Source organism: Pleuronectes platessa, chromosome 1, assembly GCF_947347685.1.
Source record: "Pleuronectes platessa chromosome 1, fPlePla1.1, whole genome shotgun sequence".
Taxonomy (NCBI): Eukaryota; Metazoa; Chordata; class Actinopteri; order Pleuronectiformes; family Pleuronectidae; genus Pleuronectes; species Pleuronectes platessa.
This window is the reverse complement of record NC_070626.1, coordinates 6,296,736-6,311,922: the sequence shown is the minus strand read 5'-3', so window position 1 is coordinate 6,311,922 and position 15,187 is coordinate 6,296,736. Positions and strand designations below refer to the sequence as shown.

Genomic DNA, 15,187 nt, shown 5'->3' with positions numbered 1-15,187 from the left:
CAGTGCCATCATTGCCTGCATTGTTAGTTGGAAGCAAATATCATGATTCATAATCCTGAATATATCTTAGCAAAACTAACTTTTAATTTCAGTTTGATTTTAAGCTGTAGATTCTCTACAGATCTATGTCCATATGTGGGAGATGAAAGTGTTAAGTCAAGCTGAAACTAAATTGAAAGCCAGGGTGATTTTTTTTATGACGATGATCTGCCAGCAACTACAAAGTCTCAACTGCTCAGCTAATCTTACAAACAGATTACTTTTGTCATAATAATGAGACAGGTTTGTGTTTAGCAGAGTTGAATTTCAACAAAAACAGAGCAGCTGTCCAAGGTATGCAGTGCAGTCATTTCAGCTTGCAGAGGCCTGACATGAATGAGAACTCTAAGATCAAGTGAAAACTGCATTACACAGAAAGACAGACAACATGTGGCATATAGCAAATTGTTTTAGTTTTAGGATACCTTATAAAGTAATACATTACAACATAAAACAATCTGGGGAAACTGGTTTTTGTGAGCTGAGTTTATCTGTACTAGAGATGTGTTGGATCACATCTTTAACTCTCCTTTAGGCTATTCTTAGCCTAAAGGAGACAACTTGCTCCAGGAAAGAAGGAGCCTTGCCGTATCTTTGATGGAGCCCCAACAGCAACAAGACATCACCTTCACATGCTTATGGTTGCAGCCCGTCCCACATGGTGGCAATGATCCAGATGCCTTGAGTGATCCACTAAAGCCAACTTTGACATTTGAGATGATAAGGAGACACACACTGTCAGATCCCCTGCTGACACTTTAAGATAGTCTTCGGTTCTCAGACATGATGTAGTGGTTAAAACCAGAATCGGATGGAGCCACATATAGCCCTATGGCTCTTGGACCAAATCCCCAGAGACTCTCTTCTCCAGGGTACACTCAACCTTCATACTGTTCAATCTCCTTCTCTAAAGAAAGCAACCTCTCTCATAGGAGCTGGAAGTCCCCCAAATTTAAACTGTAAAGCTACCTGAGTATGTTGTGAAACAGGGGGAAGAAACCAGGGATCACATGATTGGTAGCAGCTGTCCTAAAAAAAAAAAAAGCTCTTGTTTTGCTTGTAAGGTTAAAGTGAGTTCATACATGAATCAGAGAATGGTTGTACAGTAACAAACTCCTGATGCTGAGTAACTGCAAACATTCCATCAGCGCTTTTTGTCGTATTTCTCCTCATATTAAATTACCGCTGAGTCATTTTATGATTGAATATGATTTACAATGCACTTGCACTCCTTATCTATATACATTACTGTGGGTGTTTGTAGAGAAGAACGTTTCTGAGGTGTATTATATGAAGCAAGCTGGGGAAGTCCGCCTGTGCCTGGAAAGAGTCATCGGAAGGCTAAAAATGAAAAAAGCAACACACCTGATTTTGGCCACTCAGGGGCCATGAAAAAGCTATAAAACATTCTTTCTATTCTATATGAAGACTTCAGGGAAGAGTCCCACATGCAGCAGATTCATATTAACATTTGCATTCAGTCCTTTTATGACCACTTTTCTAATATTCACTCACTGTTTTATCACCACCATTCTCCACCCGCAGGTAATATTATTGCAGTCCCTCATTGAAGGGCAAATAGTGTCTGGTATATGGTATCACCAAACTATGTCTCAGTTATTATGGTTAAGTGAATGATGCACAGTCTTATACTTTCTGTTATGAAGAGTTCTTTCCTTACACCTTGTGTGTTAGAATGTACGTTACGCCATGTAATCCATAATGTCCAGAATCTTGAAATCACTGATGGGTAATTTATCCTCTATCGGTCATTTTTTCTGATACTTGCTGGCCCTGCTACCCAGTAACTCACACAATGTACTTCATTGTACCCTCCCATAATTAGACCAAATGGACTAACTATCACACAAAGGGTCCAACAAACAGGCGGGGTGATAGGTTGAGGGAAAGCCTTTCCAGAACTGAATGAGCCAAACAATGCGTGTGTCTTTTGGAATTTTAAACTGTCCAGTTTAGTGTTTACTAGAGCGTGGAAATGAACAGCCATTCAACTGAGCAGTAACTGAGCGTGTGACTTCTGAAATTGCCACCAGTTGTTAATGTTGGGTTTAAGGCCTTTGGTGAAAATAGACTGGCAAGTGTGTGTTTAGAGCTGCTAATAACTACCAGAGTCTGGGAATGCAGAGGACATGTGGTGGACAGACAGTCAGCTGGCTGCTGTGTTGGTCTGTCAGTCCGTCCTTTTTCACGCTATGATGTGTAACGTAATGAGGAGCAGAGATGAGATGATGGCTACCAGGGAGGTGATGTCATCATGCAGGCTTCCATGATGTTGGTATGATTTGATCTGATTTGCAATGACTCCTTTACTGAGGCCCAGGTGCTGCAGCCTAACATCCATCAATTCATCCAACCACTTTATAAAGAGATGATCTAAGCCTAATCTTTCTGAACCATCTGAACAATGCCAATTGGCAGATATATGACTCATTTTGAATTCAAGTATTTGAACTCACACAAGCCTCAACTTCAAGCTGCTTTAATTCATTTATGTATCAATGGATGAAATAAACATAAACTTGTGTAATATGCATACAGCATTATCAGCCAACTGAACCAACTTTGCCTCAGCTCCATGAATCATTTTAGTGTCTTCATGTAAAGTAATTCATGGATCTTGATTTTTTTTAAACCGACATGTTAAGGGGACTGGTATTTATATTTGCAATTTGGTGCAGATTGGAAAAAAGATTGTGCTATGCTGAATTTAAAAGTGGTTTCATAAAGGGGCTATGGGTAGAGGCATACATTTTACTGAGTGTCACTCAAGTTGGTAAATGTAACTCATTATGGTTACACATCTCAGCAAGAAGCCTCAGATGTTAAGTTCAAGTTCTTCCTTCCTCAGAGCACCTTTTTCTTTACAAGATGGTTCTTTACAGACTCATTTCAAAGCGATATTTCTATGATTACCAGTTTACTCTTTGCCTTGTATTTCCCTATCTATTCACCCTGCACCACTAGAAGCAGCAAACTCAGAGTTGTTTGGGGCTTGCAATAGAAATATATTACTTGCTTACTTCAGTCCATTGTGTTTTATTTCTTCAAAAAAGCTGCTGTGAGCATACATGAGTAAGATTGTGATGTGGAGCAGCATCTCTTCAGAGAAAAACTCTAGATGTCTGATGACTGTACCACTCAGACCAGCTTTTTGTGTCATGCACGCAGCTTCAAAACTCATAAACTCAAACAAACTGTCGGACCCTGAAGAGAGTTGGAGCAGGCAGATGAGGTTTGGCTGAAGCATGAATGCAGCTGTGATACCCTATGTGAAAATGTAATTCTCAAACTACAGTTGTACTAAACATGCTAACTAACTTACAATGACATTAATTCAATATATCATTGAGAATTATTAATAGTTAATCATAACATTGCACGTTAGCAGGCTCTAATTTGTTGATTGGCCGAAAAACTCAAAGCACAGCCATGGCTGATTGAAATACCATCGGGCAAAGTTCTACAGGTACTGTATTTGGTCATAAAGCAAAGTACTGGACACATTGGAAATTTGATATTTGTGATCCCTTGTAATACAGTATACAAGGGATCACAAATATACTGTATTTTATCTTGAGGGGGGCCTGAATGCATTTATCAGATTTCATGGCAGTCCATCCAATCAATTGAGGAGACATTTTGCGCCAAACCATACAATACATGTGAACCAAGTGGTGGTTGACACTTGAGGGCTAACCAGGATGATCACTCTGTAGAGGTACGTGTTTCAGTCTGGACGACAGAACTGACTCACTGCCAGGCTGCTAATGGATGATTGGTTGGATTTATTGATTCTCCAGACAGATCCTCAGAAAATTAAAGGTTAACACAGCAATCAAACCAGATTGCCTGATATGTCCTTGAAAACACGTCTCCGTATAATCAGCTACTTTTTAAAATGCATTGCTTTTGAAAAGTGATTTTACCACAGAAAATATGTTTCCCATTCCACACTGTTTTAAGTATCAAAACAGCACTGCAGGAATGTAAATATGACCTCAATGTTTGGAAAATTATCTGTATTTTCTGACCCTCTTTAGAATCAGAACTATTTTATAGTCTTGTTAGTGGTTAGTTGTCCTTCCTGCTCTTTAACCACATGTCAAGTAGGGAGCAGCCAGAACCATACACATCCTGTGCTCTGCAGTACATCGGTTTGTGACGTGGACAAATGTTATTATGTAGAAAGAATCCATTGTTACTTTGTTCCAATCTTTTACATTTGTTCCATCTCTGTCTTTAACCGTAACCTTTTTCTTTCACTTTCTATTACTGATGTGTTGATATATTTGTCTTTAACTTGCCTCCCTCCCTCTTGTGCTCGTGTCATCTTCAGGCCCTGAACAAGAAGGAGCACAGAGGCTGTGACAGCCCTGACAATGACGCCTCCTACGTCCTCACCCCCAGCACTGAGGAGAAATACAAGAAGATTAATGAGGAATTTGACCACATGATGAAGAGTCATAAAATTGTAAGTTGCATTTTAGACTCTGATTCTCAGTTTTTGTTTGCTGTCACTTTTCAGGACCAACAGCTTAAAACTCCGCTGACACAGATCACAGCAATGCTTATTAAAGCCTTAAAGGCTGTAAGCCATCAGCTTTTCCTTCTCACATCTTCTCTGCAAGGACTTGAACTAAACATTTTCCGATCCTATATATGTTTCACATTTTTTGCAAAAGTGCTAATACTCTTATAAGTATTAACATCTGTTGCTGTCTCTGCAGACCCCAGCCCATCAACAGCAGAACTTCATGCATGTAGCACCAGGCAACATGTCATACAGCCCTACTGCAGGAGGAGGAGGAGGAGGAGGAGGAGGAGGAGGAGGAGGAGGAGGAGGAGGTGTGACTTCTCAGGCGCTCGCTGCAGCCACAGCAGCTCTGGCTGACAGTGGGATCCTCTCCTCACATCACTCACACCTCCACAGAAATTCTCCACAGAGACCCCCCAGCACTGGGAACACAGGTGTGTGAGTATGGGTTTGGTTCACATTCCAGGGAAGGGCAGGTGATATCATATTTGCATTGCTCTTCGATATCTAAACTGAAAATTCAACTCAGCTGAGTACACTCAATCATAGGATATGCAACATCCATCTGTTTTGATCTTTTTTCTTATGTCTGGTCAAGACTTAATATTAAGAGACAAAAAACTGTGCAAAAATAAGCCCACACATTAATACACACACACTCGGACAAATGCTCAGTGGCCAGAAATATTATCGCTGACTTGCATCTCAAATGAAACCCGTCCTAATTGGACTTACTATATCTACATTTAGTTTGCAGTCTTGCCTTCCCTGTGAATAGTTCTCCTTGAATATAGTGAATAACAGCATATTTCAACAAAAGCCAGTTTTTCTCTATTTTAATTTCATATTTATGATAAACTAAATAGGTAATGGTCAGGAAATAGTAAGGAAAGAGAAGGAGTAGTGAAAACTTATTACCATGTTTGAGGTTACAGTGTGTGTGTGTGTGTGTGTGTGTGTGTGTGTGTGTGTGTGTGTGTGTGTGTGTGTGTGTTTATCTCCAGGTGGCCTGCAGGGCAGCTCTGAGCTGGTTCTTCAGAATGGATCAGGGCCAGTTGGTATGTACAGTATTTTCACAATCTTATAGGAGTCACATTTATACAGAATATACACACTGATAGTAGTTCCACTAGGAGAAGGGGAACTAGGAGGCTTACATGAGCCCCCAGTAGAGTCTGAATACTGCAGTAATGAAGTTCCCATCTGCTCCTCTCATCTCCTTTAAAAGTAGGACAGAGGAGGAAAACCCTCCTCCTCAGGCTGATGTAGACAGACAGGATGTAGGCTGACAGTCTCTTAAACATCCTGCCTGTCTACACACATCCCACTACTTCACTACAAACGCCACAATACCCCAGGTCTATGGACTACATGCTGTTTCCAGCAGTCTCTCTGACAGGCTTTATCGAATGTAACCGTCTCTGTGTGTGTAGCTGTCAGTCTACAGTCACATTCAGTGTCCAGCAACCTGCTGGGAAACCTGCTTTTTCAGAACTACTGTATATCCAACCTAGTGACATTCATGAGTACATCAATGTGTCATGTTGTTACAGTATATGTTTCATGTGAGGCTATTTTATTAAAATTGTGCTTCGAACTTTAAAGACCTTCTGGACTTCTCCATGATCACTGAGCTGAAATATCTATAAATTCATTAACTTTCAAAAGTCCTTTTAAATGTATTTGAAGTGCACAGTACTAAAAATGTGATGTATAGAAAATGTTATCTATCTCAGGTTATAATAAAGCTTGTAAAAACAAACGCAGTCAGCCTGGTTCAACTGATGTTTCTGAAGTGAAACACTGAAAATTCACAGGGACTCTTAATGTCTCAGTTTTTTATGCTTACAATCAAGCAAATCTATCTGATCCTGAAAAATGCAAGTTCTACATGTGAAAAAAGTCTCAATAAAACATTTTTTTTTATTGATTAAAATGTATGCAGTCAGACCAATGTGACTCCAATGTGAATTTGTCTGAATTAAATATGCATTTTGATGTGTTGCCTTTTTCCTACCAAAGTGGGACTTTTAACGAAAATTATCCCATAATAATAAGTAGGTAAAAGTAAAAAAAATGCTGTTCACTAGCCTGTATCTACTGTTCTTGTATTGTTATGCCAAAGTCCTGTCTCTTATCTTGCAAAATTAAATAGAAAAGAGGAGGTAGAGTTGCTGATGAGGATGAGGATGATGAGGATGATGATATCTCATTGTCAGGTGAAGGTCATGACTTCACATCAGAACATTTCAGCTCAGTTTCAGTTTAAAAGCCAGTGGCGGCATCATTGTTACACTAGTGAAATGTCTCATGGTTTGTCAGGTCTATTTGTCTTTACTGTAGGTCCTCAGCTCTCACTGGTGTCTGTATCCTTACAGACCTCCCTTCCTGTCATCTCTGTTCCAGAACAGCATGTCCCATATGAACACTGCCATTATGTAATATCAAGAGCACGAAAAGATCAATTATTCATTATGATCTTTTGTATAATATATAGCTGTACTTTCTCCATTCTCCTTACACATCCTGCTGGTGGACAGTCATGTTTCTACAGCACTTTCCGACTCTTCAAATATTTGTAGATTTGCACTAGAGTAGACTATAGAGACTCTGTACAGATGCAGTGCAATTTGTTTTAGGTAACATGCAGTTACAGTGCACAGACCATGCATACAATATGACTCCAGCATGTCTGAGCTAATATTCTCCAACACTAAGTCAGCTCTGCTGAAATGTTGTTACCACCAGTCTGAAGAATGTGTGTGTATTCTTCTTTTTATCTGTTCAGTAAATGGTTTTCTGGGCTCACCTGGTGGAGGCAGTTTGGGGAAGATCATACAATCCAAATCTCCTCCTCTCCCACCTCCTGGGAACCACCTGGTCCTCGGCAGCCGTAAAACTGATCTGCGAGTGGTCATACCCCAGTCCAAAGGAATGATGCAAACACTGGTGAGTTTTTATTTGTCTCGTACATTTAGGACATCAACAAAAGTCATCACAAAGGTTATTAACAAAGAAGACTATCCTACACTTTTTCACTGATTTTTTGATGATGCAAGTATAAGTATAACCATTGTGGAAAATGAAGCGCAGAAAAAGTTGACATATTCACACTTACTTACTTCTCACCATCGTACTGCAGTTTTTTTTAACCAGTGGTCCATTATTGAAATTAACAAGAGCCTTTTTACCTCTGGCCTCATGAGGAATGTTTTGAGTGGATCAAGTGTTGTATACACACAGGTCTCAAGGCTTTCAGTGCCTCAGTCTGACTTTAGTTAAGAAGCAGAACAGTACATTATGTGCTCCAGACTGAGAGAACGCGGACCCAGAGAAGAATGGGGTAAAAAGATGCACGCTATCACAGAGTCGCTCAGCAACTTTGGTTTGACACCAACTGGAGCAGATGTTTGCTGGGTGTGCAAGTGAAAACATTTTTGTTCTTTTAAAGGAGGCAGGGCACCATAAGCATAAGTCCCTCTTAGTAACAATGTAGTTTTCCAGTTTTCATTGTGAAATAAGAAATATTATTGTACATTAAATGTTTCTTCCCTAAATACACTGTATATTTTTTTTATCTTACCCTTTGAATCACTACTTTCATAAAATACGTATGGTTATAAATTGCTTAAAAACACTAAATAACAATATTTTGCTCAAAGTTGTGTGTGACATTGGAAACACTAGAAACAACACATGAACACAATAATGACAAGTGGGGACTGGATGGGACATTGTAAGGGGTTGACTGGCTGGAAACACAGGGGCAGGAACTTATCAGGTGCTGGTGAGTAATGAATCAAGTGGACAGGAAGCGGGAAACTGAAACGACAGGAAATGTTAGTAACAAGACTATGTAAAACAGGAAATGCAGTTACACTGGATTAATAACTCTTCTTAACATCAGGGCAGAAAAAGATATTTAACCTTTTGTATATAATATGAACTATGTACTTTTTAACCCTGGCTGTAACTTTAAAATGAATAAATTGGTTGATTGTGAAGCCAAAACATCAATGTTCTCATGTAAAGCATTCTAGTGTAATTTTAGCCTGCACTTTCATTTGTAGAAAGACCAGAAAAATTACTTCAGGGTTAGTTGAGTTAGTTGAGTGTCACCTGTAGTGGTCTCTGCTCCCATGCTTAAGAGACCCCTAAAGGAAAACCTGCATATCATGAAATCCTGTCATTTACTATAAATAAGTCTTGAAAGATAACAGTCTGCACACGGAACAAAAGCAATACATTTCCTGCTGGGATGCTGTGGAAGTTCAAGTCTGATTTAGTGTCACAAAATGAATGGACCATAAATAATATGCTGTTACATTCTGCTCGTGCCTCAGACTTTGGCACAAGCAAACGCTCAAAGAGTGAGTAACACCATAGCATCAGTTCTGTTGATTACATGCATGGAATCTAACAAAGTTCATGGTTTGGTGAACCGACTCCCTGCTCAGGAAAGTGTAGCCTTTACATCTCTTCTCTCAGATTGTACATTCAGCAGCTGCGCTGTGTTATTGAAGTTATTGATTTGCCCTCAACTCCCTTTCTGTTGCGTTTCCCTCCCACACTATGCTCAAACATGATGTAACGATTCTCAAACAATAGAAAGAGAGAGACTTGTGTTCTTCTTGTTTATGGTGACCAGGTGGCTCAGCACACTGGCTGTCAGATCAAGGATACTTTTATATTTAGCCATGATTCCTCAGTCAAAGAACTGGAGTCTGTGATTACAGTTGTTAGGAACTTTTATGTTGAAGTTCATTTGACCCTGCCTGAATTTACAGACATGGACAACAAGTTAAAAACATTGTACTTGTTTCTAATACAAGCTTTTTATTAAGACTAAATAAGGGCTATTCAATATTATCAATACAAAAATGTGATACATTTTCAGGTAGAGAATCTATAAGCTCAACACTGTTGAAACCGATAAAGCAGACAGCGGTTTGCATGGTCTTCTTCTCTTAGATGAGTGTGTTGAATGTCAGTTTTAATGAGTTGACACTAACATTCAGTTGAAATGAAGCCGAAATATCCTGGATACAGGATTTACAGCATCAGTGTGTATACCATCAAATACGTTTTTAAAACAGAACCTACCTAAAACAGACCCCACACATCAGAGTGATAACTACTTTAATTGAAAGAAATGACTTTTTAATTTTGTCCATGTCTCTTCCACTTACATGGAGGAAGGAATATTTTAGAACCTTTACTTTATGGTTGAAACTAGCAAAGGAGGATGGCAGCTACTCAGATCATGATTAGTTTTCTGCTTCTCATTTAATCCAGTGAATGATGCTTGTTTGTGGTCGGAAGGGCGTCCCTCAGTTTGATCTCTCTGAAACTGCCTCTCACTTCCTCCTCTATGCCATTGTGTGCATGGACGTGTGTACACTATGTTTTGTTTATTGTCCAACAACAACTCTTTTGGATTGCAAATTTTCAAACGTGTTCATTGACTGTCTATGAAGCTATATTCATAAAGAAATGAGCAGGTCAGGATTTCTTCACAGGCTGCTTTTTTTTCAGAGTTTACCATAGTACAGTGATGGAGATACTACACAGATATTACAGGGACAGGTGGAAGAAACACAATGTAATACTTCTGGGAGTCAGACTGGGCAAAGTCACTTTAATAATACGCTAGTTTTAGGCATACAGGTTGGTTAACTCTGTATGTGTGTGTGTGTGTGTGTGTGTGTGTGTGTGCTTGCGTGTGTGTGTGCGCGTGCGTGTGTGTGTGTGTGTATGTGCTTGTGTGTGCGTGTGTGCGTGTGTGTTCTTAGCAGTGAATGATCTCATTCAGGGTGATGTCATTTGTGACATTATCAGACTGGAACGCCAGCACCTCGTAGGGAAGCAACAGAAAACTTAGAATGACTCTTAGAGATGTCCAGTTAAAGCCACCGGTTCTGTGGTTTCACCAGCCAAACCAGTTCCAAAACAACATGGCCTTTGACCTAATCTTTGATTCAGTGATTCAGAACAAATTGTCAGTAGCTATTTAGTTGTTCCTTAATGTAGCTGGGTGTTACACTTCTTCTATATAGCACAAAAGTTAACCGACGTACTTCATCATTTCATCAGCCTTGTCCTCTGTCCAGAGTGAACCCCAAACAAGATGCTGCCCCTCCTCAAGTTCACTCTCCGGGAACTGATGGTATCCTGGGAAATGTAGGAAAGAGTATTTGAGTGTGAGGTTCGATTTTTCCTTAAAGGATAATAGATGTCACTGCCTGTGAAGAGACTCCGTAGAAAAATGAGTTTATCCTGACACCGTGTGGGTGAAATGGAGTATTACAACCCAAGAGTCAACGCATTAAAGTTAAATGACTAATCTTGGAGAATATAATCCTCTTTTCTTTTTCCAGAGCAACCAGAGAGTGAGCAACAATCAGTCCAACCAGCCTCTGTCCACCCCAGTGGTCTCCATCACCACACCCAGTCTGCCTCACCAGAATCTGGTCTACTCCGGCATCGGCTCTACCTACAATGGTACCTGAGCATTATGTGTGTTTGCATTGTTTCACTTTTATAAGCACAGCCCTTGTGGAACCAAAGAGGACAAGTATGGTTAAATTACTTAATTGAATCCATCTTAATATAACAACATAACAGAAGAACCAGAATAGCATTAAATAATGTGCCATAATACACAAAGCTTCCCAGAGCGCTGTACCATAAGGGTTCAGTCTATGCTACGTATTTATCTATATTTTGTGATGGTATAAAAATATTTATAGATACATATGTATATTAAGATTTAAGAGCGTGATGTCACGTGTGATATGCTCTTTATATACAGTCTATGGTTACATGTCCTCACTCTCTCTTTGTCAGATTACTCCATGAACAGTGCAGAGCTGTCAGGCTTCAGCTCAACCGCAGGCTTGTCTGTGGGCTCCATGACAGCGTGGCAGCAACACCAGCTGGGATCACTGGGGTTAGTACCTGACACAGCTCCCCTTTGCCTTTCTATGACACATATTAGGTTCTACTGATTTCACCAAAACAATGTTATCAGTTAACATAGTTTAAAAATGTACTGACACACGAAATAGGTGAACCAGAGCCCAGGAGAGGTTTTCTGAAACAGTTTCGAAGCTATTTTTGAGGGGGTGACTTGATGAAGTAATAAACGTATCATACATTTTTCAGGACTAATGTTATTGACCACTGATGAATATCTGACACTGACAACTTTGGTGATGGAGGATGAACTTTAAGCTCTCTGCATAAATTGAAATAGCAAGTAGCTGAGATGTGACCATTGGGGTTGTTTTGAAAAACCCATGTTTTGTAGCCACCATAAACTTTTCATTTATAAGACCAAGATTGTGTTGTCTCTCTTCTGCCTCCTTAAAGTCCCTGCTTAAAAATAACAATAATGTATTATTTAGTCAAATTTACTCAAAGAATGGAAGTTAATGCACTAAAGGCAAAACAACCCTTTGTATGTGTTTTACTTTTATAAATTATGCCATTAGATTTGGTGGTTTTAGTTAAAAACTCATGTTATTGTTATCATATTGCAAAAGGTCATTGTTTACTTTATTTCAATAACTCGTGTTCAGTAAATCATGGAAGCAAAAAATGATGGTTTCTTAGTAAATGTGTTAACTTGATACCACAGGGTATAGTTTCAGTATTAAAATGGAAAATTATGGAATAGAAAGACTTAATTGTCATTGGTTTGTATAAATATAATGAAATTCAGCGTTCTACTCGGTTAGTGCGTACATTTTAAATGATTAATAAATAAAGTAAAAAATAATACATTACACATAGTATATCACAGTTAAAAAACAGTATAGATAAAAAACATTTAGATTGAAATTGACATATCCGTAGTAGAGATAAGTAATCTTTCCTGTATACAGACTGTATACAGTTATTTTTACCACTAGGTGGCGTAATCACCCTGCAGTAATGGCCTCAAACAGCACTCTTCCTCTCTTCCCTCTGTCTGCAGGCCGGGGAGCTCCAGTCTCTCCATCAACACCAACCACAACCTCAACATCAAAGCCGAGCCCATCTCCCCACCCCGCGACCACCTCAACCACTCTGTGTACGTGACCCAGGCTCACGGCCCTCCTCATCCTCACTCCTCCAGCTCTTCATCTGCCCGAGCAGAGCTGGGGAGGTCTCCTGCAGACAGTGTCAGCTCCTCCTGCAGCTCCCACGAGGGCGGCAGCGACAGGGAGGAGCAGCAGCAGCAGCAGCAGCAGCAGCAGCAGCAGCACCAGCAGCACCAGCAGCACCAGCAGCAGCAGCGGCCGGACTTCCACTTGCTCCCTGTGAGCCTGTCAGAGGGCGGCGAGAGTCAGACGGTCAAACGAATGCGAATGGACAGCTGGGTGACATAGACCCTGCAGTCTCATGGCCACACGACATCAGGGCAAACACAGGAAGGACACTGTTATGCAAATTAAATGTCGATTTTATTGACGTGTTCTGTTATTCTTCATTAAGTTATCTCTGTTTTGTTTTGATGATCAGATTTTTAAGAGGGATGATATTGTTAATTTGTCCGAATTTTTCCGATCAATAAATTATTCTGTGGAACTTACATAGACATACACATAATATGCCATCCTTTGTATTGTGTATGTCTGAAAGTGTGGGTCCAATTGCAGGACAATCTGTCATTTTTTATCCAGTGGGAGGCTTGACAATAGCGTCGTCTGACAGTTTGTTCATGTTTTGGGTGGGAAAGCATTGAAGAACTTCTGGTTGTATCCCACTGAGTGTCACCCAATTCATTTTTGATCTTCTCAGGGTTTGAGACATTGACTCCAGCATGAAAGCAATACTCCGTCCACATCGTCATCCGTGTAACTTCTCTTCACACAAACACTTATTTATATCAGCCAAAGCAGTATGCTGCTTTTTCTAAATGTCATTTGTGAGTGATTTTATATTGTGCACAGAAAAAGACAATGTTACAGTCAGATTTCCAACTGAAAGCCATGGACACTTGTTTTGTGTTTACTACAGAAATATGTCTTTATTGTTTTGTATATAGCATCTTTAATATATATCACTTTTTGTTGTACCTGTATATTGTTAAATTGTCTGTCGTATATGCCTGGTTAAAATATGACACCTCCACCAGATTTACAGAAAGTATAATTTTTGGGTTGATTTCTCAAGGCATCGTCCTTTCCTCTCTCATCAGGTTTCTGCTGGATAAATCTCCCAAATATATAATATGAAGCTACATGCTCTCTAGAAATGGAGTTAATGGATTAAAGAAGTCTTGCTCCTCAGAGATTGTGCCACATAAGATAAAAACTCAATCGCGGGCCTGTTGTCTAAATGTGGCCTAATGAGGTGAGAGCATGGGATCACATAATTGTTTTTTAATGTTTTATGAATTGCTGAAAAAATATCATGTGTTACGATAACCATGACTATACTATACCTTAGATAAATAAACAGTAGGCCCCTTGAAGACAGGATCAAGTGATCATCATGTAACTGAAGTTGCATTACAAAGTAGCTGCTGTGGTTGTATGTGTACTGTATGAGGTAACTTCGCCCAGGAAACCACAATGAAGAAATTAGACTTACATAATCAGACAAAGTGAAACTACTCAAACCGGGTTAATCTTTACTGGGTTATAATGCAAAATGAGTTTAAATATTTCATAAAATAAAAGCTAGTGCACATACAGTATGTGTAAATAAATGCACACAAAGTGATGAACGTGAGGGTCACAACAGGACTGGTGATTTCATGACATTTCTAGAGTTCTGAGGGACTGATTGACTTAATTAAAGTCCTCAAATGCTTCAGGCACTTCAGGCCTGTCTCTTCCATCATGCAATACACAATCTGCACAGGGCTGACAATTTTAGAGCTGGGACTGATCAACTTTGAACCTGAGAAAAGTGAGTTTGTGGCTGAGTATACGGTGTATGTGGTGCAGTGTGCAAACGCTGCAAGAAAAACCACACTGGTTCCTCTGAGCAATAAGAGTGGATGAGAAACGTATCAGTCCTGAGTGTGAATAGAAAGATAGAGACAGAAGGGGCTAAGAGAAAACATTGTAAAGCATTCCTTTTCACAGACAGGAAACTAATAATTTCAGGTTCTGAAAACAGATACTGAATACATAGCTTCGTAAAAAATGATAATCTTAATTTGAATGATACCAGCCTAAACAGAAGAGCATCTGATTTAAGGATGTGGCAGATGTAGAGTGTTGACTGAGAACTACATCGGTAGAGGAAGTGGTCATGATGGGGATTTGAGGGAAAGTAAACGAGACGTACAGAAAAGAAAACAAATACTGGGGGAAAAACTGACTGAACACGTGAGAAGCTTGTGTTGATAGATACCATCAGGGTGTACAGGTCTAAAATATCATGATCATTAAATTACATCGCCAAGTCCAACAAGACAAGAACTATAGAGATCCAGTAAGGATGGAAATCCAATATTTCCTGTAAACAGATCTATCAGTGTGAGATGGGAGGAAACTGGAACAACAATTGAATGTGACCCATCAGGATGTAAGCTATAAATTGAGGCTTCAGAACCGAAAGCTGTGCGATGTCACATGTGTAACACCTCTGGTTTGC

The 15,187-nt window shown here is 39.7% G+C and overlaps 1 protein-coding gene across 2 annotated transcripts in view; it reads left to right on the top strand.

Annotated features, from left to right (window-relative positions):
• Positions 1–13,716, top strand: part of LOC128443602 (myocyte-specific enhancer factor 2A) — a 40,213-nt gene extending 26,497 nt beyond the window's left edge. For both annotated transcript variants that reach the window (XM_053425990.1, XM_053425991.1), the window contains exons 4-10: positions 4,397–4,531; positions 4,788–5,028; positions 5,599–5,652; positions 7,383–7,543; positions 10,972–11,095; positions 11,441–11,543; positions 12,573–13,716. In XM_053425990.1, coding sequence (XP_053281965.1) covers positions 4,397–4,531; positions 4,788–5,028; positions 5,599–5,652; positions 7,383–7,543; positions 10,972–11,095; positions 11,441–11,543; positions 12,573–12,966 — 1,212 coding nt within the window. In that variant the 3' untranslated portion in view covers positions 12,967–13,716. The remainder of the gene's footprint in view (positions 1–4,396; positions 4,532–4,787; positions 5,029–5,598; positions 5,653–7,382; positions 7,544–10,971; positions 11,096–11,440; positions 11,544–12,572) is intronic.
• Positions 13,717–15,187: the final 1,471 nt, after the last annotated feature.